This window comes from Lacerta agilis, chromosome 16 (genome assembly GCF_009819535.1).
Source record: "Lacerta agilis isolate rLacAgi1 chromosome 16, rLacAgi1.pri, whole genome shotgun sequence".
Taxonomy (NCBI): domain Eukaryota; kingdom Metazoa; phylum Chordata; class Lepidosauria; order Squamata; family Lacertidae; genus Lacerta; species Lacerta agilis.
The window spans coordinates 30,161,703-30,188,889 of record NC_046327.1 but is presented as its reverse complement, the minus strand read 5'-3'; the positions used below and the strand labels follow the sequence as shown (position 1 = coordinate 30,188,889).

The following is a 27,187-nucleotide window of genomic DNA, read 5'->3' as shown; positions in this document are numbered from 1 at the left end:
AAAAATATTTAAGCCCAGTGCCGCTGCCCCCACTCCAATTTCAAAACCCACCTTGCCGGGATTGGCTTTCTTTTTCTTGTCTTGAACTTAAGGCGTTCTTTCTGAGTTGCTCAGTGAACAGGGAGCAACCCTAGTTACAGGTAGGTAGCCGTGCATAGTTGAAACAAAATAAAAAAAAATTCCTTCCAGTAGCTCCTTAGAGACCAACTAAGTTTGTTCTTGGTATGAGCTTTCGTGTGCATGCACACTTCTTCAGATACCAAGGGAGCAACCCTGTTGGTTATGGAGAAGCCAGTCGCACGTGCAACGCCACCCTTCTCCAAAAAGGCTTGGGGCAGGGCGTTTTTGATCCAGAGAGGGTCTCCTGGAGGCAGCTTCTCTCCGGTCGGCCGCTTCTGCTGATTTTTTGTAACAGGTCCTGGATTGGGGTGGGTGGAAAGGCGCCTCCGAATACTTTATTTGCAAGTGGAGCCGGCTCTTTGCAAGGCAAGGGCGTGCCGCCTTTTTTTTTTTTTTTGCTTTCCTCCAAATGTATTTTACAGGTTTGGCCAGTTCGGCCCCCGAGGCGCCTCATTGGGCGGTGGATCAGCAGCTGACTGGGGAAGGAGGGAGGAGAGAGAGAGAGAGAAGGAGAGAAAGAAGGAAAGCAAGCCAGCGAGCAGGAGGGGAACTCGGCTGGGATGGCGAGGGAAGAGGAGAGTTACTATGGCAAACATGGTAAGGCCGCCAGGCTGCCACCCCCCACCCCTGAGCCCAGCGAGGAGGGAGGGAGTGCGGGCAGCAGGTGGCCACGCGCAGCCCCGCTAAGGGGGCGTCGGCGTCCACCACCGGGAAGCTGCAAACCCTCGAGGCGGGGCTGGGCCTTGGGACACAAGACAGCTCGGCCTTGGCGGCGTCTTCCCGAGGTGCCCCAAAGCGCGAGCTGCGCCCCATGCCGTGTGTGCAACCCGGGTTGTAGTGAGCACCGCCGTCCCTCCCGTCTAAGACCGGCCACCGAGCAAGTTCAAATTCTGGGCAGAAAGAAGCAGCTGGCGCCAAACGCGTCGCTTCAATCAATGGGGCAGGGGGGAGGGGAACTAGTTCAGCTGCCGAGTAAATTAATAATAATAATAATAATAATAATACCAGTGGGTGTGGGGAGGGCGTGAAGGGAAGAGCCCCTTCCTCTCTTCCTGGGCTAGGGACGCCCACAGTGCGCCTCCAGGTAATTTTAAGTCCTTGCTGATGCAGTTTCTGTCTGTGGAGTGGAGGTTAGGAAACGGGCTTACTAAAAATACTACTCCCGCTGATCCATGGGTCCTCCCGGCCGCGGGTGCGCGCCTCTCACGGCGCCGGGACGCACCACCGGGTGCTCCGTTCCGCGTAACCTTAAACCGGACTGCTATCCCCAGCAGGGCTGCGAAGCTGCTCTGGAACGCAGGCGCCTTCTGGGAGTTCGGGGGGAGCGCAGTAGCCGGGGAGGAATGCCGGCGAGCGGCCGCCTCCCTTGCCCAAAACATGCGCCCTGTCTAAGCAGAGAAACTTGCGAGTTCCGGAAAGAATGTTTCCAAAACTATGCGCCGCTGTTCTCTCTCTGTGTGCACCCCCCAGCAGAAGAGGTTAGCTATGGGGAAGGGAACCAGGATGTTCCTGCAAGGCTAAGGAGCTACAAACTGTAGGCCATGTACTGTATACATGTGTGTGTGTGTGTGTGTGTGTGTGTGTGTGTGTGTATATATATATATATATATATATATGTATATATATATACACACACACACACACATATGTATACAGTACATGGCCTACAGTTTGTAGCTCCTTAGCCTTGCAGGAACATCCTGGTGTGTGTGTGTGTGTGTGTGTGTGTGTGTATATATATATATATATATATATATATATATATATATGTATATATATATACACACACACACACACAGTCACCAGGCCCCTTTGCTTATCCCAACTCCCTCTGTTGGCTGGTGTACTCCTGGCTAATAATAATAATAATAATAATAATAATACTGTAATGGGGAGGAAATTCAGCACTTAAATGGCAACCATTTTTGGATAGGCTCCTGGAACAAAGTATCCTGATAGTAGCAATAAAGTCTCCCACTTCACATGTTCTCTGGGAATTGCCCATGGAGAAACTTGGAGAAACAGTGACAGTGGTGCTGTCGTTTGTTTGTTTGTTTGTTTATTGTTTATTTTTATATATAACACCTTTTCTCCCAAGGAGATAATTGGGACCTCAGCAATCAATTAATTGGCCAGATTAATTATTTGAAACATTTAAAACAACTTTAAAAAGTGCCCCAGATGAACTGACCAGCAGGTTTAAATATACCGGTATATCTGTGCTCATAAAATTGGCAGATGACTTGTCCGTATCTTGAAAGAGGCAGATTCTGCCTTTTCTCACACACAGGAGAAATCCCTCTTCTGATACCTCTGTGGCAAATGCATGCCTCATCTGAAAACAAAGTGTTCTGCTTCAGAAATACTGAAGGGCGTTTCCTCTCCAACACTGAACCATTTTCTTGAGCATCTGTCCCCCAAGATAAAGCACAGTCTTTAAGCCTGGCTGATAGTGTTAGATGTCAATCAGAATAACCTCCTGCCCACCCCAAATGTGTAATATATTTTGTACTCTCTTCTCTAAAACATAGATGAGGATGTTGTGCTTTATCTTAGCCTTATCTTACCCCCCAAAACCTTAGTATAAAGTTATTTTCAGCGGGATTACTTCTATACTAGCCCTTATGCTGAATTGACATAATTCATTTGCTCATCCAGATTACATTGTTGCAAGTGAATATAATTCATTTTAACTTTTGATTTGAATTACGTTTTGATTACCGGTACTTCTTTTTTAAAAAATCAATTTTTAAACTTTATTTTTTGTCAACCGTTTTTCTGCGGCAAATAAATTTTGTAAAATAAATAAAATAAAAAAATAAAATAAAATAAATTTTGGCCAGGGAGACTTCAAGTAAGACTTCCAGGACTTCTTTTACCATGTTATGGCTACAATGTGGGAGCAAAGATGCTGAAGTGGAAGCGGCTTTTTCTTCTGGACATACTTCGGAACTCAAGTCTTATTTGATTACCCTCGGCAATTATCCCACCAGAAATTAAATGAGTAGATCGCTCATCAGTCCCCAACCCGCCTCTCCTAACAGGGAGAATTGGATATCTTCCAGTCTTCCCTTCACTGGCTGAGAGTGCTGCCAGTCCATAATTTCTTTGTGGCTCGTGCCAAGATCAGCCACAGGCTAATTTTGTGTCACACTTATATTCCGTATGAAACCTTGAATCGGGGTGGAAGGAATGACTAGTGGCTATAGTTCTCAGTGATGTGCCCTACTTCCTTTCTGCAACGTCTCCAAAACTCCCCTGAAATAGAATGCAAAGCTGAAGTGGAGAACTGTGTGTCCCTGTCTACCTCTCCCTGAAACCTCCTGTTTTCTTGGAGACCTGTGGGACTGGGGAGTTTTCCACCCAGGACAGGAGGAGGTGTATATGCCAAGCCACATATAATGGGAACCGAACCAAAAATTTCCTCAAGCATAGAGAGGATGCATTTGCTGGAACTGCATTGACAGTGAATACTCTGGCAGAATGAAACAAGAGAGTTGTTGAAAGAAATCAATAGAACAGTTGAATATCTGACCTTACCTCTAGCCCTGGAGCCCCCAGTCATTTTCCTGGGGTGCTAGTATTGTATTTTGCCCAATATTACATATAAGGAGGAGGAGGAGGAGGAGTTTGGATTTGATATCCCGCTTTATCACTACCCGAAGGAGTCTCAAAGCGGCTAACATTCTCCTTCCCCTTCCTCCCCCACAACAAACACTCTGTGAGGTGAGTGGAGCTGAGAGACTTCAGAGAAGTGTGACTAGCCCAAAGTCACCCAGCAGCTGCATGTGGAGGAGTGGAGACGTGAACCCGGTTCCCCAGATTACGAGTCTACCACTCTTAACCACTACACCACACTGGCTCTCATTCTAACAAAGAGCAGTATTCACAGTTGCCCAGCTAAAATGGCGAGTTAAGGTTGCTGTAAGAAATGATATCAGTTGTCTATAGGCGTTGCTTTTAATTGAAATCTGAGGAATATTTAAAAAAATAAACCCACTTGAAAAGAATCGTAAAGATGTGTGTAGCTGTGAAAAACAGATAGCATGCTGCATTTTTTTGCATTCTAAAGTAATACCTGATTTAAGAATCTTGAACAATGAACTTCAGCTTACTCGTAATTTCCCCCTTTTGAGTCAGGGTGGATGGGGGGACATGATGCCATTTTAGAGGGTGTAAAATTAGGCTGGCAAGACTCCCATCTCTATTTGCAGCAGGGCCTTTGCAAAGGGGAGGCAATAGCAGTGATGACAGAGAAGGCCTGTACCTACTGAAAATACAGCTGGGAGGTGGGGCAAAGTAAAAAAAAAAAGATGTTGCCTGTCTGTTTCTCCTGGAACCTCAGGGCTGTCGTGCAGACACACTTTATAGCAGATAATACTATCTGAGTTTTGCAACGATTCCAGGGCTTTTCGGCCGGGGAGTCTATGCTGGTATAGAGAAAAGTAGTTTGCTTCATTGGCTGGTGTCTAACCAGGGAATGCTTATTTGGTGAATGAGAGGCATTGCAGCCTGCGGATGAAAGGAGTGACTGTTTCCTGGGTTGGGAAAGTTCAGTTGGGGTGAAGGAGGTGGGGATCACTCCAGTTTCTAAAACGAGAGGTGATCCAGTCTGCGCCAGAAGGCATAACTAGAAGACGGGCTTGCCATTAACCCAGTGTGGAAGAGGAACTCTGCACATGAGGAGAGGCATTCTCTTCCACATCACTTGCCCCCAAACCCATACAATAGGGCAGGTTATACAAGAAATGAATAAAAATGCGTTCTGGGGGGGATAGCCGTTGAAGACCAGTTCCTGGGTAAACACAGATTAAGATGTAGTTCTGATGAGAATTCCTCGTTGAGATATATTTGTGTGTGTTTCTCTCACTGAAAATTTCCAGCAACAGCCTGGAAGCACCAGCAGAGAACCTGTTCTACAGCTAGTCCTCGGATTATTCACTTGCTTAGGTTAGAAACACAGACTCCCTGCTTCACCTACTCCTTTGTCTATCTGTGCAGGGGCATATCCTGAGTGGCTTACTCCTCTCCATTCAAATTTGCAAAGAATTTTGCACCTTCTGTGTAGGAGGAGGTTTCCCCCCATTTCCCTTCCTGCTTCTTGTGCACAGTGACAGGGAATCCCCATGGCTACTGGTTTGCTTTTGGATGGGAACGACTCCTCTCCCTCTTTTTACCCTCCCTGTAGGTTAACCAAGAGGGTGGGAGAGGAACTTATAGGGTGACTTAGTGCAATAGACTAGCTGGGCACGGGGTGCAGTGTATGTCTTAGACTTCAGGCTGCTTGGGACTGGACTAGATAACAACTGCTGAGGGTGCCTAGGCAATGTAGGGGAGAGAAATGAGAGAGCTTAGACCAGGGGTCAGCAGACTTTTTCAGCAGGCGGCCAGTCCACTGTCCCTCAGACCTTGTGGGGGACTGGACTATATTTTGAAGGGGAAAAATGAACGAATTCCTATGCCCCACAAATAATCCAGAGACGCATTTTAAATAAAAGCACACATTCCACTCATATAAGAACACCAGGCAGGCCCCACAAATAGCCCAGAGATGCATTTTAAATAAAAGGACACATTCTACTCATGTAAGAACACACTGATTCCCGGACCATCTGCAAGCCAGATTTAGAAGGCGATTGGGCCAGATCTGGCCCCCGGGCCTTAAATTTGCCTACCCATGGCTTAGACTGACAAATCTAATTACATGGACACAGGCTGCGGCTTGTATGGAAAGGCTCTTATTTGTTTATTACTGATTTATTTCATAAAATGTATTACGCTACCTGGTTGTGAAAAACCTCAAAGCGGTTTACAAAACAATAAAATCAAGGGGAGAAATATACAACAATGCTTTTGGACAAAGGATGAGCCCTGAAGGTGGTGGATGAGCAAACTTCACAGATGAGAGACTGGGGCTAAGTTGTTCCTGGAGGCAAGGGACAGCAGATGGGAGAAGTTTAGCTCATCAGTGATTCTTTGGAAATTTGTGGTTGGTGGACTGTGTACAAATTTTTATTCTGCAGAAGGAGGAATGTTGGCAGCAGCTTTTTTCACCTCCGATGTACTAAGATATTATGATCTGCACCTGCCAGAGTTTCCATGTCTTACTACAGAAATATTCCAGGTTCAGAAGTTCCTTACCGTCTGGTTATCTGTCCTAGAATAATGCAGAAGACTTGACTGGATAAACCTTCTCTTACCCAGTTCTTTTGTCCCTTTAAATTTGCACAGCTGTTAAAAGGGGCCAGGAGAGGAAGCAGTGGTCCTGCTCACTGAAAAGATGGTTATCAAGTCTGCAAAACCTCAATGCTGTCCAGGTTCCTGAAACAATTATGTAATACCTCTCTCCCTCTCACATACAGTACTGCTTAGAAGGCTGGGTCCTATTTCTATTAGTGGAGCTTCCACCTGAGAAGGTCCCAGAAGATGGATGAACTTAAAATCAATATATTTCCCAATTATCCTGTTCCTGCCTTCTGTAACTGCTTAACTTAGTACATATATTTTCTCTCTTTCCCCCCCTAGGGACACCCCAAAAATATGACCCAACTTTCAAAGGCCCCATATATGACAGGTAAGAGCAACCTGTTGGTGAAGGTGTGTGATGGTGTTTTGCAAAGTGTGTGTGGAAGGTAACACTGCCAGGGGAAGCTGTCTCTTGTTCCAAATTGCTGCCACCCCCACCCCCATTTTGGAAAGTAAGAGGGGCATGCTGCTGCCTGTGCAAATCCTGCAACCCTAAGACTCAAAATACCAAAATGAAATTATTCTGTGCATAGCTGCTGCATGGAATCTTATTATACAATAAGCAGCACAAAAACGGCGCACATAAATCTACCAAACCATTCCACGTATTGAATTCTATATTGGTAGTCCAATCAAAAAGAGAGCAATGCAAGAAGTCAAACAAAGAACCCACAAACAGAAAACTCATTCAAGTTAGTAAAACAGGACAATTTCAGCCTTTAAATGTCTTTAGCCAGGCTCCTGCAGATATTGATGAAAATAGGTCCAGTCAGATGATACGTACAGATGTTAATAGATGAAAGCAAGTCCAATTAGATGGAACATTGAAGATGTGATGCACAAAAATTACATACATACAAATTTACATGTTATATCTCATCTAGACTAGAACATCTAGTCTTCTTCTTCAAAATGGACTTCCAATACAGAATTCAATACGTGGAATGGTTTGGTAGTTTTATGTGCGCCGTTTTTGTGCTGCTTATTGTATACTGATTTACCACGAGTATTGGCAGCATAGGTTTATTTTTTCAGCTGCACGGGATCTGGCAAGCTTTTGTGTCTTGGTGTGTGCAGGCAGCAAAGGGAGGCCATTCTACCTGTGTACTTTCTTGGACCTTGCTTCATGGAGTTCAGGATGTTTGCACTGGGACTGGGTTGTTTTCTTGCCTGGACCACTCAGTTTCCATGGAGTCTCTAAGCTGGGGCTCTTCTTCTCTACATACGCTCCTCTGCCTTCTGTCAAAGCTTATTTATTGCCTCTTCATTGTTTCACAAATATATTTTGTATTCTTTTTATTGTCTGATCTATAATACAATATTTATAGCATATATAATTGTCGTGTCGGCATAGGCTGCCACATGGCACATACTGTAAGAGATTCAAACATTTTGGGGTGGTATTGAACTAAGTTTTACTCAGAGTAGACCCACTGAAATTAAGGAACGTGACTAAGTTAGGCCCATTTATTTCAATAGGTCTATCTTGAGTAAAACACCCATCGAATTAATGTTTTGCCAAAATGTTAAATGGTATTTATAAATTAATCAGATATTTCCTTTTTAAATTTACTTTCATGGACCTACATGTGATATGCCACCTTAAGTTGCTCAGCTTATAATCACTATTCAGCTTTATTGCCTCATGATGATGGATGTTGTTGTTTTAAAAACAAGAATTTCTGTTCTGCCTGGGAATATGATGGAGGAGCCTTTCATCAGTTATGGAATCGAAGTGCTAGAGTTGTCAAAGGTCAAGAGGTCTAGTCCCTTTGCCCAAGTGGCAGGACCATCTGCCTTCCAACCTCCTCCCTCAGATCAAGCCACACAAGCGGCAGCAGAGGAAGCCTTTGGGCTGCCTGGGGTGGCAGCGAGGAGGCACCCCCCTGGGGGTGGGGACGTTGTGTAGTCATGACACTGGACGGACTGCGCATGCAGGTCGGAAATCTGGGCATGTGCAGTTCATTCGGGCCGGCGCTGCTGCTCCCACGGCCACCAGGCGAGCCGCCGAGCGAGCAGTGGGTCGTGGCGCTGCCCCGGCCGTCCATAAAGCAGTACGGACAGGTGCCAGACAGCGGGGCTCGGTTTGGGGAGGGGCCGCCGAGTGTCACCCCCCTCCCCTGGAACCCAGGGTGCCCCACCCTTCCTACGCCACTGCACACAAGCACAACCCAGGCCCCAGCAGGCTTGTCAGGAGAGAGTCGCAGGTGACTTGAGCAAAGGCTTCAAACACACATTTTCACCCAGAGGCAAAGAAATGCCAGAGTGGTGGAATGGGAAACACAGCTTTGTGTCATAATATAGTAGCCTTTCTCTCTTGTGGCAGAACTGCCCTGATGGAAACTAAGGGATTGCAAGATAGCCTTCAGAAATAGACTCTGACTTAAACCCAGTGAAGCTGTTTGTTCTCCTATCTGGATTTACTTTGTTTGCTTTTTCTGTGTTGGTTTCTTTTGATTTAAAGGACTAGGAGGACTGAGTTTTTACACCCAAACACCCTGTTTTAAGAACCCGTAGCAGAAAGTAGCAGCAAAAAGTGTATACAGATAGTGCTAAAAACAGGAGCATGCACCTTTCTCTCTTGCCCCCCCCCACCAAAGTGAGCTTCTCTTCCTGCCTTTGTACTGCAGTTGAAAGGCACTACTTGTTTCCACTTCAGATATGGAGTTACTTCATTTTTGCCCATCCCCCATGCTTCAGGTGTGCTTTCTAAAACTATTTAAATGCTGCTTGTGTATTTTTCTGATTTGAAATAATATACCGTACCAGGGCTAGCGTTGAGGGTCAGTATCACTGGGCACTTGCTCATGCCCCAAATCTTACAATAAATAAATACATTTTTCCACTTCCAGTCTCCAGACATGCAAAGAAGGACCAGAGTTGATGACAGGGAGCCTCTTCCTTTTATTGCCTTGCATTTTCCTTCTTGGCGGCTTGTTTGCACAGGTTGGGCCCAGAGGAAGAGGGCAAGTGAATGGGCAGCAGGGACAGTGGCAAGGGGAAGATGGGCCCCACACACGTAGGGAAGGGCCCATATTGTCTGAGAGGCCTTCAAAACCTGGAGGCAGTGCTGGTCTATACTGTGCTTTTGTTTGGTTCGATTCAGGGCTTATAAAAATAGAAATAAAATACTGAAAATCTGCTGTGGGGAGGGGGGATCAAGGCATCAAAGCTACCAGACTACGGGGAACAGACCACAAGCAGAACTTGATGGCTGTATTGCTCTCAATCCTTTTGCTTTCTCCTTCAGGGGTTGCACCGATATCATCTGCTGCATCTTGCTTCTGGTTGCCATTGTGGGCTACATCGCTGTGGGAGTTGTGGGTACGTGTTCTGGACCTCTCCCATCTCCCTTTCTCTGGCTTTAGGCAACAGCTGAGTGTTGCTGGTGATTGGGCATGTAGACGTAGGGTTGCCATATTTTGAAGAGCCAAAGAAAAAAGAGCACACATTTGCCAACTTCTTCGTTTAACTATGGATTAACTATGATGACTCTCATTTTACATACCCATGAAAAAGTAGGTGTGTCCTAGAAAAAGAGGACATATGGCAAGAAGGTGCACCATTATGAAAATGGGATTTAAGCAAACTCTTTTTAAAAAAGTGTGTGGAATGCACATCTTCACAGCCATGAATCATAGAATTGAAGAGGTGGAAGGGAACATGAGGATCATCTAGTCCAGGGGTGCCCAAACTTTTTCCAAAGAGGACCAGATTTGATGAAGAGAACATGCGTGAGGGCCAACCAAAGTTGTTGAATTTTTTTACAATTTTACCTCAAAGTTGCTGAGCTTTTTTTTTTAGGATTTTACCCCAGGCCATATACTGCCATAGGGGCCGGATTAAATCGACCAGTGGGCCGAATTAGGCCCCCTGAAACGGACTTTGGACGTTCCTGGTCCAACCTCCTGTAATGCAGGAATAATAATAAAATAATAATTTATTATTTGTACCCTGCCCATCTGGCTGGGTCTCCCAGCCACTCTGGGCGGCTTCCATCAAATATTAAAATACATTTAAAATATCACAGATTAAATATTTTGCCCAGTGTGGGGCTCAAACCCATGTCCCTGAGATTAAGAGTCTTGTGCTCTATCGACTGAACTGTCGGTGAAACATTCTCTTTTTTTAAACAAAGAAAATGACAACAACAAACCATGGTTCTTAGGAATCCACATGAGCTGTGGGACTGAATGTGAAAGGATGGTAGGCCATGAAATTGCCCTGATAATATCTCATTGCCTCCTCCCTCAGTCTCTTTTTGGAGGGTTGCTCATGTACAATAATGTGGTGATGGTGCCTGTGCTGAGTGGTGTCTTAGTTGGCCATATGTTGCCATTTCTCACCCAGGGCAGAGTCGCATGGGGTGATATGTGGAACCCCTTTAATATTGTGAGTGGCTGCATGCAGATTTGGGAAACTCTTGACAGAGAGGCAGTTTAACACAGTGGATAGAGACTTGGGCTTGGATTCAAATACCGAGTCACTGCACAGTCTTGAGCAAAAATACCTTCTTTCGTAGGTTAACATAGCTCATAAGTTGAAGGATGAAATGCACATGTGAATAACAGAGATATAATCATAGTCCAGAGCAGTTGCTGGGGAAACTGGGTGATGTTGCACAATGTGGAGGGGAGCATGTTGTCAAGCTCTGGATTTCTGTCTTTTCAGCATGGACACAAGGAGACCCCCGGAAGGTGATCTACCCCACAGATAGCCGTGGGCAGTTCTGTGGCCAGGCGGGAACCCCCAATGAGTAGGTGTCTTAGAAAAATCCTTTATTATCTGCATGAGTATAGCCAATGAGGCACTTTGTATTAAGAGAGGATTTTGCACATGCATCTTCCCTTTCCAGATTGCCTTTCCATGTCATTTCTTCTGGGTAGAAAAGGGACAGCTTCATTTCTTGCAAGCCTACCCCTGCTTGGCTTACCCATGAGGCAACTCATTTCCCCCCCTTAATGTGGAATTCTGGAATGTTCTCCTGAGTTGCCACAGTCAGTTGGGGCCAGTTGTGTCACATGCCAGGTGGATGTCAGGAAACCCCAGCTAGTGGTATTCTGGGCCAAGCAAAACCTGGAATGAAAATCTATGCCTCTACAGCAGTGGTGGGATCATTCTGACCCACGGGCCTAATTAGGCTCAACCGCTCTCTTGCTTTGATCCACAAGAGCATTTTGGGTGAGCCACACCTGACATCACATATGGGCCCATTCAAGAGCAAGCTCCTTTGCAGTCACGGCTTGAAACACTTGATGTCATATAACACTCCTGAGGTGATTAGCAGATGGGCAACCCCACTTGCCCATCAAAGTGACCCATGGAGGATCGGCCACATTTGATTCCAGCCTTCTGGCCCAAAGGCATTCCTCACCCCTGCTGTACAGGTAATCTGGTGGGCCTTTCCTCTGACTCTCCTTGTCACCCTCTCCAATGAGGTGGCATTGAATTCAGTGAGGGAGAGGAAGCCGGAACAGTGTGAGAGGATAGAATAAGGAAAAGTGGCTCCTCCCCCACCAGTTGTGTGTGAAATTTCAGGGGCAATTACATAAGACGGGGGTGTATTTCAGCATTTGCAGACTGCATTCTCCTCCCGGTAGGCAACCACATTGAGTCTTCATGCAGAATGGGTTAGGTGGCATCGCTTCCAGATAGGCCTGAGCTGTGGCAACTTCCATTTTAAGAATTGGTGATGGGTAAAGCTGGTAATCCCTGGCACATCACTTTGTCTGTGATCTCCAAGCAGTGCTGGCTGGTCTGCGTAGAGAATTCTAACCTGTTCAGAAGTAGTTCAGGAGAGTCTGCTGGCATGAGCGATCTCCTTCATCTTCTAGTTCTCCACAGTACGTCAGATGACCTGCTAAACTTTTGGGACCCATCTGCTGATAGAAACATATGCTGGCTTGGATGTTCTTATGATCCTTTCTCTGTTTCCAGGAACAAACCTTTCTTGTTCTACTTCAACATCGTGAAATGTGCCAGCCCTTTGGTGCTGTTGGAGTTTCAGTGTCCTACCACACAGGTAAGGTTTCTTTCCTTGTCGATACCTTTGTCCCAGGGAGGTCAGAATTGCAAACGCTTTGCACTCGTCTGCATAGGACAAAACTTCATGGACAAAAAGGAAGGTGGATTGTTTTTGCTCAATGATATCTGGATATAGACACACTGTTGTGTAATGTTGCCCATTGAAGTTAATTGGGAGAGAGTCAGAGCAAGGATGCCTATGTCGTCTCTTGGTCACATTTGGGGAAATGAGAAGGGAGGGCAAGCAGTTCAGAGAGCAGCTGCCCAAAGAAAGAAAGCAGCTTTGAACGCTCTGTCTATCCTGGTTGAATGGGTGATGTTTGAAGTCCCTGAAGCTGTTGGCTGCTTCCCTCTGAGAGACTTCAGCTTCTCACTAGAACCCCACCACAAGTGGACATGGAATCAGTAGAATTAAAAGGATGTAAATCTGGCAGCAAGAAGTTGTAAATCTGACACAGAAGTTGTGCTCTCCATGTTGAAACTGCCTCAGTTTAATGTGATGCAGGGATGCATGAATATGAATATATATATTTAGTGTGTGTGTGTCTAGGTCAGAATAACAAATGTTACTATTATGAAATCTGTATATCTCCCTTCATCCAAAGATCACAGAGCGGCTCACAAGATTAAAATGCAAAATGAGAACGCAAAATACCTAATAAGACAAAAACAGAAATAAACCAATGACCCGGCCTCCCACAAACACATTTAAAAGGGCACAGAATTGTTAATGAGCTAAAGGCCTGGTTATAGAGAAACATTTTAGCCTTGCGCCTAAAGATAATGTAATGAAGGTGCTAGGCGAGCCTTCCTGGGGAGAGCATTCCAAAAGTGCGGAGCCGTTGCCGAAAAGGCCTGTTCTCGTGTTGCTGGCCTCTGGACTTTTGCGGAGGAGGAACTTGAAGAAGGGCCTTAGAAGATGATCTCAGGGTCCAGGTAGGTCCATATGGAGAAAGGCAGTCCTTTAGGTATTGCGGGCTCTTGAGCCATTTAAGGCTTTATAGGTCAAAACCAGCACTTTGAATTGGGCCCAGAAACTGATTGGCAGCCAGTGGAGTTGGGCCAGGGTCAGTATAATATGCTCGAACTGTCTTGTCCCAGTGAGCTACCTGGCCACTGAATTCTGCACCAGATGAAGTTTCAGGGGCAGCCCCATGGATGTGTTGCAGTAATCTATTATTCACTTGGTTTTACCATTGCCGTAATCTTCTTTGGTTCTCCCTTGCTATCAAACTATTAAGTCAGATACACCCTGGGCTAGACTTTAATTTGAATGTGGAAAACTGCTTTAAAAGTCCTGTATTAAAAGAGAGATCGCCAAGGCTTGTTTGGTGAATAATACTTTGTTACAGAAGTGTGTCGTTATGTTTCAAGACGCCGTTTGCAAAAAGTCTTCAAAAGACCAAATGCATGTTAGGGGTGGGAGGCATTTACAGTATTTATGAAATGGTCAGGATGTTCAGGGTTTGACATGGTTTTCAACTGAATGAGGTCTACCGCACTGCAATGATTCTCAATTTTTTTAGGTTGCTTTTTGTTTTTCCAGCATAAGGCTATTTTAAAATGTGGCAACTGTTATGGGTAATATAATCAAAATGATTTATACTGGGGGGATGGTTTAGCAATGCTGTTATGGGTTCTGGAGCGATAGAATATCCTGTAGTTTTATTTATGTGATCTGATGTTTGTACCCAGTAATTCTTTATATTTTACGGCAAGTCCGCGTATGGAATTAAGTCCTCACTCTGTCAGTTTTCTTGACACGTTTAGAGTATGGTGAGGACTTGTGATATAGCTTTGTTGGCAGTAAATACCACCTGGTGTATAATTTAGATGTTAGTTTCTGGATAATGAGTGAGGAGGCAGTGAGAAACTTTATTTACAGATGCCAAGCACCACTGTAAGTTTGCATAAGCATATGTTAGTAATCTTCTCTGTTGCTGGAGATATATTAGTCTAGGAGCCAATGCCTTTTACCAGTGGTAGGCATCTGGAAGTGGTCAACAATTTGGAAAGAGGTGTTTTCAGTTGAATTACTCACATAGTAATTAACACCATGAATATTATCATTTGGGTACATTGAACATTTGATAGCTAAATCGTAACTATTATGGCCAGAATAGAACTATACCACAAGGTCCACAATCGAAAGATTGGTTGAATAAGATCTGTAGCACATAAATGGTAAAACTCTTGCATCAGCTCATTTCAAGAAGGACAAGAAAGGCTGGCTGACCTAAGAAGTTTTGTGTTAAATTGAAATCCATTTGTTCAGTACTCATTTTCAGAAAATGTAAAATGTTTACAGTCTTGAAACAATGTTATATTATTATTTATATCCTGCCTTTTACCCAGACTTGGGACTATTGATGATTCTGTTATTTTATGTATGGTACACAATTTATTATACAATTCTAGATAAAAAACCCAGTTATAACTGCTGAGATACCTTTTTAGTCAATTAAAAGTTGATCTAACCAATTCATTCATTTAGCACTGCAGTCCTAGTTTGAATAAATTATATTGTTTGTAGTTGTCCCTTAAGGCAGTGTTCCTCAACCTTGGGTCCCCAGATGTTTTTGGCCTACAACTCCCATCATCCATGACCACTGGTCCTGCTAGCTATGGATGATGGGAGTTGTAGGCCAAAAACATCTGGGGACCCAAAGTTGAGGAACACTGCCTTAAGGAATCCATCATAATAAGGGTTCTTGAGAGAAAACACAAATAATTTTCCCCAATAGTGGGGCCAAGGTTATGATGCTAGATGAAAGAAAAACATAGGAATGTGGGATTGTCCGGGACAACTGCACATTAGAGGCAAAACAGAGGAAAAAGGGGGAAAGGTAACATTGGGATGGAGTCAAAATGAAAGCATTAGGAAGTTATCATAATGGGTGAAAAAACAAAAACAAAAATGCCCTCTGTGAACAAAATCGCCAAATACAGTGGTACCTCGGTTTTCGAACAGCTTAGTTCTCAAACTAATTGTTCTGAGTATACCAGTAACTTCTGTTTTGAGTGCCACACTTCCGCTTTCCGAGTTAGGGAAGGTGGGCTGGGCGGCAAGCGAGCAGGGAAGGGATATCGCCCCCCCCCCAGCCTGTTCCTGCTTGCAGGCAAGTAGGAGTGGGATTGGGCTGCTCTGCTAGGCAGTGTACTGCTTGCACAGGAACAGGAGCTGGATCGGGGCTGCTGAGCTGGGGAGGTGCAGGCTCCGTCACACTTTCCATTGAGGGGTTTGCGGCTGTGCTCCCCTCAAGGGAGAATTTAAAAGGAGCCCCCACCTCCCCATCAGAGCCCCTGCACCACCTGTTTTGCATTACTTTCTATGGGAAAGTGCGCCTTGGTTTTGGAATGCTTTGGTTTTGGAACAGTCTTCTGGAACCGATTAAGTTTGAGAAACAAGGTACCACTGTAATGATTTGTCACTGCTGCTGGGAATCTGAACCCTACTAGGTAAGTGGTGTCTGAATTGAGACACTAAATTGCTGTGGCTTCTTGTGACTGTTTCAGATCTGTGTTGAAAAGTGCCCAGATCAGTACCTCACCTACCTGCAGGCCTCAACAGGCGGCGCAGCCAGCAAGGATTTCAAATACTACGAGCAGTTTTGTGTCCCGGAATTTAAAAACCGGAAGACGGTGAGTGAGCTTTATGGATGCACAATGGCTGGGAACTACTTCAGACTTAAGGGTGATCTTTCGTTCTGCTTTTGCCTTTGTTTTCCTGGGAGGTTCTCATTCTTTGGGCAGGAATGACCTATCCCTTTCCCCCCTCTCTCAGGCCCTGAGTGCACCTGAAGTTTTGAAAGATGACCTGTGCCCAGCCATGCTCACTCCAAGCAAACCCTGTAAGTCTGTCCAAGGGAGTAAACTAGTGGGGGAAAGCCTAGGGATTTTATTAATAGTTTCTTGAACGGCTCAGTAGTCAATCTGAATGCAGCTCGAGCTTTCAGTGGCTGTGACTCCCAGCCACTTCCATTGCCAGAAAGAGCCTCACCTTAGTCTTTCCACACAAAAACTACCAGAATGGTGGCTCCGTCGAGACTTCTTATCTGGGAGTATGGGAATCTGAAATTTGAAAACAATAAGCTTCTGAGGAACCAGCCCACTTGTTCTGGGCTAGAGCAGAGCCTCAGACCCAGCATATATTATCCCCTACTTCATGCGCTGAACAGTTGTTATTTCTATTGTTGGCATGGAGGCCATAATTCTCATGGACCTTGCCAACCCTCCAAGGAGGAAAAATGGCCTGGCTGTTTTTAGTTTCATTTTAACCTCTGAGCCAGTTGCCAGAGGTTGTTTTTTTTGGATAGAATGCCAAAAATTTGGGATGGCTGTCAGCTTTTTTTTCTAACAAAGCTATTCAGTTTCTATAACTATTTGAATGGAAGTAAGCATAAACCACTGAGCCTTGGGCTTGCTGATCAGAAGGCCGGTGGTTCGAATCCCCGCGACGGGGTGAGCTCCTGTTGCTCTGTCCCAGCTCCTGCCCACCTAGCAGTTTGAAAGCACGTCAAAGTGCAAGTAGATAAATAGGTACCGCTCTGGCGGGAAGGTAAACGGCATTTCTGTGTGCTGCTCTGGTTTCGCCAGAAGCGGCTTGGTCATGCTGGCTACATGACCCGGAAGCTGTCTGCGGACAAACGCCAGCTCCCTCGGCCTATAGAGCGAGATGAGCGCCGCAACCCCAGAGTCAACTGTGACTGGACTTAACTGTCAGGGGTACCTTTACCTTTAAGCATCATTTTCACCTTTAGTACACTAAAATAGTTGTTACTAAAAGTTGGCAGCCAAACGTGATCCCTGAACCCACACCCGAGGAGTTTGGCTCGGTGTGAATTTTGAATATCAACTTCCTCTCGTAAGAGAATCGGCTTAATTCTGAAGGATCATAAGAAAGCAGAAATATGTATTTGAGTTGGGTAGAAAGGCTATGTATTTCCCCCAGTAACGTCTGGGAATACTAGGTCAGGAATTCCTTGCTGGCTCCCCCCACCCCACCCCCAGGGCTTGGCTTGTGAGCTGCACCCTTTGTGGGGATGAGGGAGAACTGTGGGCCATGCAAGAGGATTTGAACATGAAGGACAGCTACAGCTGCACAAGGAGAAAAGGAAGTACTGTAGTCTGATTACACCTGTCCCTCTGACTCGTTTTGAATGTCTGTGGCGAATAAAGCATCTATTAAATCACAACAAAGTTTGAAACAAGTCTTCTGGCTAGTCATGTGCATTACAAACACCCGGATGGGAGAGGCCTTGGGGTGCTGATTACTCGGTGAATTATCAGTTAACTCTTAGGTGTTGGGGGCAAGGGATGGAGATGCAATGATCTATAAAGAGGTCTTGTTCTACCCTAAGTATCCTGACACCAACTCAGTACATGCTGAGTGGAGCCCTGGTTCCTGTAGTAGGTTGCGGGAGGTCACTCCAAGCATCAGAGTGGATTTAGCATAAGGATTTAGCCAATTCACAACCCCCACTTTGCCTCTTCAGTTGCCAAATCTCGCTCTTCCCTGCTTGAAAGCAGCTTGGTGTGTGTGTGTGTGTGTGTGTGTGTGTGTGTTGCAGTTTTCCTCTTGGCCAGCTGATTATAGAGGGTCTTTTAAGCAGAGAACAAGGGGAGGGGGTGCATACTAGTCTTCCTGATGCTTAGATCTCTCTTATATGTTGTGATCCTCAGTGGCTCGCAGGTGTCTACCTGCAATCAGCTCGAATAAAGGGGTCATCACGGTTGGGAACAAGACCACCTTTAACGACGGAAAAGGACATGAGAGGAATGTGACGGAACTTCTGGAAGGGGCCAAGTGAGTCTTAAGGATGTGTGTTGGGTGGCGATGAGCAGAATGGGGCTTTGTAGATCTAGTTATTCCAAATTTGGCCAACAAATACTTTTTTGCCGACTTTGCTCAATTTACTTTCGTTATTCCAGTTGCTCGGCCTGGGGAGTTGGTCCCCAGTAATTTGTCATTTCCTTGTTCTAGTTCTTTTCATCACAGGTGGCAGAAACTGGGACATGAGAAAGACAAGGGCTGTGTTGAGACAACAGATGGGGCTGGCGGGGGTTGTAGAGGAAAAGGTGGAGCATGTGCTGAGAAGACCTCCATCTGACCACTCTTCTAATCCGTTAGGGGAAATCACATGCCATCTTCCACCTTACCCTGGCCAAAAAAAAAAAAAAAAAAAAGTTGCACTTCTAGGAGACTTGCTATATTCTGTGTTCTCTGGCAGTTGCAAGGATTTTCCAACTCCTTTTCTGGGATGCTGCCAAAGTCCTTCTGGACAGCATGATGAAAATGCTTCTGAGGCTTTGAGATATAGAACCTTAAATGTGCTGCATATATGGAACTGCCCTCTGCTTGTCAACCACCCTTCTCCCCATGCAAAGGGAAATCCTGTCCTCACAATTATTGAGACTCTCAGTAGCCCTAACCCAGAAGAAGTGAAGTTCCTGCAGTGCAAGTGAGCAGTTAGTGCTCTACCTTACACCAGACTCTGTAGCTTTCTTATCTCAAATAAAGCTCCCAGTACGTTTCTGAGCACAATTTAAAGTGTTGGTGCTGAACTTTAAAGCCGTAAACGGCCTTGGCCCAGTGTACCTGAAGGAGCGTCTCCACCATTGCCGGATTTACATATAAGCTAAACAAGCTATTGCTTAGGGCCACACTCTCTTGGGGGCCCCAAAAAAATTTAAAGGAAAAAAATTGGATGTACATTTCCAAAATATAAGATAAAAAAACTAATAAAACCTGCATACAGTTAGAGCTTAATAGTCATTTCACTATTAATATACTTCTTCTTAATTGTCTTTCAGTTCAACAATTAGATAGAATACATATTTTGTTATGTGCAAATGGCTTTAGATACCTATTAGGTCCATAAATTACCATATAGCATATATGCAACACAAAAGACAATGACAAATTATTGTTGACAAAGAACAGCTGGACATATAAAGGGCCCCATTACCGTAAGTAGCTTAAGGCTTCATCAAACCTAAATCTGGCCCTGGTCTCCACCCCCATTGTTCAGCCTGGACACTGTGGTCCAGCTCCAAGGGCCTTCTGATGGTTCTCCTGCTGCAAGAAGTGAAGTTACAGGGAACCAGGCAGAGGGCCTTCTTGGTAGTGGCACCCTCCCTGTGGAATGCCCTCCCATCAGATGTCAAGGAGATAAAGGACTACACAACTTTTAGAAAGCATCTGAAGGTAGCCCTGTTTAGGGAAGTTTTTAATGTTTGATGTTTTATCATCATCATCATCATCATCATAGCAATAACCATAACAATACCAATAACAATAATATTCTGTTGGGAGCTGCCCAGAGTGGCTGGGGAAACCCAGCCAGATGGGTGTGGTGGTATTATTATTATAATTATTATTTCATTTATTATCAATGCTTTACCTTCAAAATCCTGAGGGCTATAAACATGTCTCTAAAAACACAATGAAATAAGAGAATCCTCAGGTGCCTAGATTTGAGTTTATAGCAAGTGACAGACATCTCTAGCAAGGTCCAGGGATAGGAATCTTCACAACTAAACAGAATCCAGATGGATAACTGAGCCACTACTATTGCTCTCATCCTAGATCCAGAGCTAGGCCAGCATAAAACAAACTAAGGACCATGTAAAGCACTCTGTACACTGAAGGTAGGTGGGTGAGCTCTAGACGATGACAACCATGACTGTTAAAAAGGACCTGGATAAACAGAAATGGGAGGGCTGGAGGGCCTAAGCAAGCCAAACACCTGTGAAGAACAAGGCCTTCTCCAGAAAGGTTACTTGGATCTCCACTGTGAATTATAGGCTACTGTCCCACTCTGAAAATCCCTGAGTTTGGTGGCTGCTTCACCTTTCCTGTGCTTCTCACTTCTTCCTGCTTTGAATTCCAGAAAAGCGAATGTGGTTCTAGAGGCGAGACAAGTGGCTATGAAGATCTTTGAAGATTACACTGTTTCCTGGTACTGGATAATAATGTGAGCAGAGAATGGAATAGTTCAGCTAAGGGTGGAATGAGAAGTCTAATGGGAGTAGCAAAAAGGAAGCTCTGGCTCTGTTCCAAAGGCAAAGGACCTTTCGGACTTACAGGCCATCTTAGAAGTTTTTCAAGTTCTGGATGTCCAGCTGAGCATTTCACCATTGTGAAGACCTGTGTCTTCTGCTGTATTTCCCCCTTGAAAGTAGTGAAAAGTTAACACCACAAGAGTCCTTAAGGGCCACCTGGCACTTTTCTCCATTATTAAAGATTGATATACTGAACTGAGGCTTGCAACTACAGGGTTTTTTCATGATTGGTTCAAATCACTGTATCATATTCAGCCCCCCACACACCCCTTCTCTGTATTTGTGTGTATAATATATCACATCACTCTTCCAATGGATTAAGGGGAACAGTCTCAGAGCTGCTTACCCGGTATATGGCGTATCAAAGGCCCTCAGACCATTTTCTGGGAATCCTACCCCTTTTTTGCCCATGCTTATCTCTTTGGTTCCCTGGTCTCTCCAGTTCTTTGCCTGTCAACTACCTTTTTGCTAATGTTTCATAGCCCCTTTTGTCAGCTTTTTAATGACCCATAATGAACTTAAATTTCCTTGATATAATTTGCACTGCTCGCCTTCATTCTGCTACTGATTCATTTACCCCAAGTAGTTAAAATGTTTGTGCAACGCAGCATCTTCCCCCAGTAGCTTGTGAGTTGCTTGGTAGTTCAAGAACTTCGTGAGAAATCCCTTGTTGTCTTCTATCTGCAGAGGTCTGGTGATTTCCATGGTGGTCAGTCTCATCTTTATTGTCCTGCTCCGGTTCCTAGCAGGGATCATGGTCTGGGTGATGATTGTGCTGGTGATCCTGGTGCTTGGATATGGTGAGTTTGGTTAAGCCCGGGGATCTGGCAGGTGGGCTGGATGCCTACTGGAATGAATAATAATAATAATAATAATAATAATAATAATAATAATAATTCTCTGACTGGGTTGCCCAGTCTGGGCGGCTTCCAAGAAATTAAAACATCAAACACAGTAAAACATCAAACATAAAAAAGCTTCTCTATATAGGATTGCCTTTATATAATTGTTTATTTTCTTGACATGGGTGCCACTACTGAGAAGGCCCTCTGCCAGGTTCCCTGTAACTTCACTTCTCACACTGAAGGAACTGTCACAAGACCCTCAGAGCTGGACCTCAGTGTCTGGGCTGAATGATGGGAGTGGAGACACTCCTTCAGGTATACATTCTCACTAATGGTCTATCTCAGCACCATATGCTTCCTTCCACCCACCTTTGGTGGTGAAACGGCTTCCTTTCCACTTGTGGCAAGTGGCACAGCTTGCTTACTGTCACTCAGGTGAGCCTTGCTAGACATCTCTTCAGTTTAGGGGATGAATGACCTCTATAGATCTTGCTGTGCAAATTATAAAATTGTTTCCTCTGTGAATCCAGGGAAGGTGAGCCGAGGATCAAGCAGAAGTTAGGAAGTCTGATGTAGCACCGGTCACTTCTACAGTAGCCTCTTCAGTTATCCTTCCTGTCCCCATTAAATAGTTTTTTTAAAATTGTTGCACTTGGAAGTAACTCGTGCCTTGAGGAAGAGGAAGGGAAAGTTGCCCAGGTGAACAACTTAGTTGTAGTTGGAGAAGATTGCAACAGAGTCTGTAATTTCTGAATACATGATAAACCTGTCCCTGTTGCAAGTTAATTGGTCCTTCTAATTCTGTGTTAGAATATCACTTTGGAAGACCATTATATTCAGACCGTTGACATATTTTCCCTCTCTGCATGTGAGTAGCATCTGGTTTTCACAGAGTGTGTGTGGACATGATGTCATTAAGCAGTTCATAAATGATGATTATTAATAAGATCCCCTTCCACCTTTTCATTCAACTCCCCCTCTACCCGCAACCTGGCACCTTGAACTGAACTGATCCAAATCCTTTTCAAACTGTGAATAATTCTCGTGAACTGTTGCAACAGAATTGAACACAGGAAGTCAGGTAAAGCATTGAGGACAAGCCTGGATGGCTCCTTCCCTACACTTTTGATATATGATAGGCACTTCTGAACTTGGTACACTTTTAACAGTGGGACAACTTTCAATCATTTGGTATGTTGGAGGTATTAAGCCAAGGCAGTCGGCAACCGTGTTCACTGCTGCTTTTCATCTTGCAGGAATCTTTCATTGCTACATGGAATATGCCCAGCTGAAAGGACAGGCTGGTTCTGATGTTTCCCTGAAAGAACTTGGGTTCCAGACAGATCTCCGTGTCTACCTCCATCTGAAGCAAACCTGGCTGGCCTTCAGTAAGTCTTCTGCTCAGCTGAGCGCTTCACAATGAGTGTGTCTCTTTGTTAGCCATGCCCTCCTATGTGTTGACGAAAGACCAGGAGAAGGAGAAGGACTTCCTCAGGCCTCTGTGCAGACCCAGGGATGGGACGTCTGTAGCCCTTGAGGAATTGTTGAGCTCAATTTTGCATCATCCCTGACTATTGGCCATGCTGGTTGAGGCTGATGCAAGCTGGAGTCCAACAACGTCAAAAGAGCCAGATGATCCCTAAAAGTGACTTGCTCCAAGAACCATCCAGAGTCACTTGTTTGGTGTTTTACCCTGCTTTGTGGAATCAGACCACAGAAGGGCTCAGGTTCCTCTCTCTTGTCTCTCACCCACTTCACCTCTCTCTATTTCCTTGCCCAGTGATCATCCTATGCATTGTGGAGGTTGTCATCATTTTACTGCTCATCTTCTTGCGCAAGAGGATTCTCATTGCCATTGCATTGATCAAGGAAGCCAGCAGGTGAGCCTGATGTGGCATGTGCCCAATAGATCGCCTTGCAAGGGTGCTTTTATCCCCCCCCCTGCCCCCCATCCCATGTGTTTGCAGATATCCAGAGCAGTTTGCTGTTCTGTCTGATTCTGCTGCTGGGAAATCTAGTGGGACTAGCCAACATCAAAGAGGCAAAAACAGACAGTTCCAGGGTTCAGGGCAACTACCTTCTAACTAGAAATACCGTACAGTCGTACCTTGGATCCTGAACGCCCTGGAACTCATCCGTTTTGGCTCCTGAATGCTGCAAACCCGGAAGTGATTGTTCTGGTTTGCGAACGTTCTTTTGGAACCCGAATGTCCGATGGGGCTTCCACGGCTTCTGTAGCCCCGATTTGGTTTTCAAACATTTTGGAAGTCGAATGGACTTTCAGAATGGATTCTGTTCGACTTCCAAAGTATGACTGTAGTTAGTGCGAATGTCCATCTCAGACACAGCCTGACCCACCACTCCCAGGGGATTTTTGGATAATTGTTTCTAGTAGAAGTGTTTCAAGTAGAAGTGTGAGAGGAGAGTAGCTGCAGTGAATCATCACTCCTAGAGTGGGATCTGATAACTCTTCTTGGTGGGACAGGAAGCCAGTCCACAGTGAAGCTAAAGGGAAATGTAACAGAGGTCCTTGCCCTGCCTAGACAGAGTTGGGGCCTCGAAACTGACTCGTTTACCTTTTCTTTCTCCTGTCCCCTCTGACAGAGCAATTGGTCACATCATGACATCCCTGCTGTTCCCTCTCTGCACTTTCTTCCTGGTGTGTCTCTGTATTGCTTATTGGGCCAGCACAGCTGTGTATCCTTCCTCAGTTTCCCCCCGCCTCCCCTGCTCTCATGGGATAATGGATTGTGGGGTATGGTTGGGTGGGAGGGATTCCAGGAAACTGCCCAGTGTTCCAAGTCTGCTTTCAAACAGGCAAGAATGGGGTGTAAATTTCTGCAAAGCTCCTTGACTGCTCCCAGTTTCTTGTCTACCTCCAATGAAGCTGTCTACAAGGTGTTCAATGAGACGGAGTGCATTTACGCCAGAACGACCTGCAACCCAGAGGTAAGAAATCTGAAACAGTCACTAATGGAGTTGTCTTCATTGCATAATGGGTAAAAAAGGATGTGGCCAGAATTATTGTCTTGCTTTCTCCATGGGGCTTCTCTTGAAGGTACAGCTGGGTGCAGAATATTCTGAGGCAGTGCTCCTGGAGTCACATTGCAGACTTGGCCCAAATACTCTGGAACAGGCATTCATTCCCAAATGCTTCCTCTGCCCCTGCTGGACCACTCAAAAATCTGCAGAGGGTCTTAATTATTTTTCTGCCTATTGTAGCAATTGTAATGCAGTGTGCTATGTGCCGTGTGATCTTTAATTGTATTTGCATTGCTGCTTTTATTTATTACAAATTAAGAAATCTCATAAACTCGATAATGAATTCAGATTGTAATACAGTAACATACAGTGTGGAAATAAAAGAAGCAGTAAAAATGCCATTAAAAATGGATACGACCATTCACTCACAAATCCACAGGCACACTGCGGGTTACCTGAATAAAGCTTGCAGACCACAGGTCAGGAACTTCTGTTGTAGAAAGCTTAAATTCTGAGTGGCCCACGGAGGGTGTGGGATCTCCCTTGCATCCTGATTCTGGGTGGATTCAGACAACCTGTGTGGTCTGATGGTCACCTGCTGCGTGGAGGTGGAAAGCCCAATTTGCTCTGTGATTAAAGTTTCATAGAGTCAGGTTATCTTGTGTGGACAAGACCACATGAGGGAACTACTTCTCAAAAGGATGAGTCCATTGACTGTGTTTGTATATGGAATCAGCTGCTGCCTGCCCCCAACTTTCTGATCAGTTGTACATGCTACATATTCCCACTCCCCCTTCACATTGTGGTTTTGCTTCCCTGTTTCCAAGCTCATCCTGCCATGAAAGCTATGCAGTAAGAGTCTCCTCTCTGCTGCGGATTTGCCCATCCCTTTGAGGAGGTGGGAAATAAGGCTTGACCCAATATTTCAGTTCCCCCTGCCTGCCCCACCCCGTGGAGAACTGAAAAGGGAAGCCCCACATGACACGTTTGCAAGAATGACCCAACTTCATTTTTTTCTGGCAGGGTCTCAACTCTAAAATACTGACCCACAATTTGGGGAGAGATTTCAAAATGTTAACGTCACAAGCTGCAGCTTCCTCCCTTCAACCTGCCCAGATCTAAGTACTCGTATCCATTTCTAAAATAGAACATGATGCAAACAGAACTGCCGCACACCCTCATTCTCAAGTGGGCGCCTTCACCCTGGTATGGTTCCCCTTTATCACATACACAGCCCAACAAGACAACAACAAGAATCCGCTGACAGCATACAAATCAGTCTGGCTAACCTGATCCAAACACACACACACACCACTAATACACAAAAACAAATCTCACTACAGCCAACCAAAGACAGCCAACCGCACCATAAGCCACCCCCAACCTTGCACACCACCAAGGAAATACAACAAGCAAATAGAAAATTCTTTCCAGTAGCACCTTAGAGACCAACTGAGTTTGTTCTTGGTATGAGCTTTCGTGTGCATGCACACGAAAGCTCATACCAAGAACAAACTCAGTTGGTCTCTAAGGTGCTACTAGAAAGAATTTTCTATTTTGTTTCGACTATGGCAGACCAACACGGCTACCCACCTGTAACTGGAACAAGCAAATAGTAAGAGAACCCATACAAGCAACGCTGATACAAAAACCACACATACACTAAGCAGAAGAATAGCAGCATTGTCACCCGACCCCACTCACCATTCCCTCCTCCCCCTCTTTCCGACTCTCTTCTTCCCAACCTAACACTGTATGTAACACTAATGTCTCACAAGAAATGAAACTGATCTGTAGAAAACACAACTTGAAAAAAGAGACAATGCATGCATTTATTTAAACGTAAGAAATCCTTAATAAAAATATATATACAAGTGGAATTCTGAAGCTGCCTGTCTGGCTCCCATAGCGATGAGAGTAGCATCATTTCCTTCCTTCTTTTTTAGACCTTCAACACTTCCAATGTCACCAAAGAGTGCCCAAGTGCTCGCTGCCTCTTTGCCTTCTACGGTGGCGAGAGCACCTACCACAAGTACCTCATCATCTTCCAGATCTACAATGTCTTTATGTTCTTCTGGCTGGCAAACTTTGTCATTGCCTTGGGGCAAGTCACACTGGCCGGAGCCTTTGCCTCGTACTATTGGGCTTTTAAGAAACCAGACGACATGCCAGCCTTCCCCCTGTTTTCTTCCTTCGGCAGAGCACTCAGGTACAAAGACCGGGGTGGGCGGGATTGTTGCAGCATGCAATTATTGGCCGTCGGAATTCCCTGCATCAGTGTTTTCTCATGCTTGGGTCTCCGGCTGTTGTTGGGACTACAACTCCCATCATTCCCTGGCCATTGGTCCTGCTGGCTAGGGATGATAGGAATTGTAGTCCAACAACAGCTGGAGACCTGAGTTTGAGAAACACTGCCCTGCACTCTGCAGGACCAGGGAAGGATGCAGGGTTTGTTGGCTGAACAGGATCCTAGATAGACACGGCAGGTTTATGCACAGTGATTTCAGCTCAGCATCGGACTACCTGCACTCTGGGCTAGATAGGGTATCTAGACTGGAAAATGGCAGAGCGTTCAAGTCATTGTGGTACAGAAAAGAGCTTTGATATCCTAGGAGCTGGCACACAGCAAAGGCTTGTTATTTCCAGTTGCATACAGAGAACAGAGCCTTGTTTACCACTTAACATCAGGGCTGGGCAACCTGTGGCCCTTCAGATGCTGCCAGGCTACAACTCCAATCATTTCTGGGTATTTGCCATGCTGGCTGGGGCTGATGGGATTTGGAGTCCAACAACAGCCTTATCTTTGGTTGCCATCTTTATCTGAATCAGGATAATTGATTTGCATGATCTGTGGGGGTGTCCCAGGGCAGAATGGGAAGCATTTAATATCAAAGCAAGCTCAGGAA

The 27,187-nt window shown here is 45.2% G+C and overlaps 1 protein-coding gene across 4 annotated transcripts in view; it reads left to right on the top strand.

Moving 5' to 3' along the window:
• The window catches only part of SLC44A2 (solute carrier family 44 member 2), a 53,683-nt gene that overhangs the window by 13,799 nt on the left and 12,697 nt on the right, over positions 1-27,187 (top strand). For 2 of the 4 annotated variants that reach the window (XM_033172691.1, XM_033172689.1), the window contains exons 1-15: positions 596-717; positions 6,646-6,694; positions 9,617-9,690; positions 11,038-11,122; positions 12,304-12,388; positions 15,907-16,032; positions 16,175-16,241; positions 18,073-18,196; positions 20,283-20,366; positions 21,142-21,254; positions 22,556-22,687; positions 23,080-23,179; positions 23,904-23,996; positions 24,164-24,248; positions 26,228-26,490. In XM_033172691.1, the coding sequence (XP_033028582.1) occupies positions 681-717; positions 6,646-6,694; positions 9,617-9,690; positions 11,038-11,122; positions 12,304-12,388; positions 15,907-16,032; positions 16,175-16,241; positions 18,073-18,196; positions 20,283-20,366; positions 21,142-21,254; positions 22,556-22,687; positions 23,080-23,179; positions 23,904-23,996; positions 24,164-24,248; positions 26,228-26,490 (1,517 nt within the window). In that variant the 5' untranslated portion in view covers positions 596-680. Of the gene's footprint in view, positions 1-595; positions 718-6,645; positions 6,695-9,616; positions 9,691-11,037; positions 11,123-12,303; positions 12,389-15,906; positions 16,033-16,174; positions 16,242-18,072; positions 18,197-20,282; positions 20,367-21,141; positions 21,255-22,555; positions 22,688-23,079; positions 23,180-23,903; positions 23,997-24,163; positions 24,249-26,227; positions 26,491-27,187 lie in introns of those variants that run through there. The other 2 variants (XM_033172690.1, XM_033172688.1) reach the window with 1 other exon arrangement.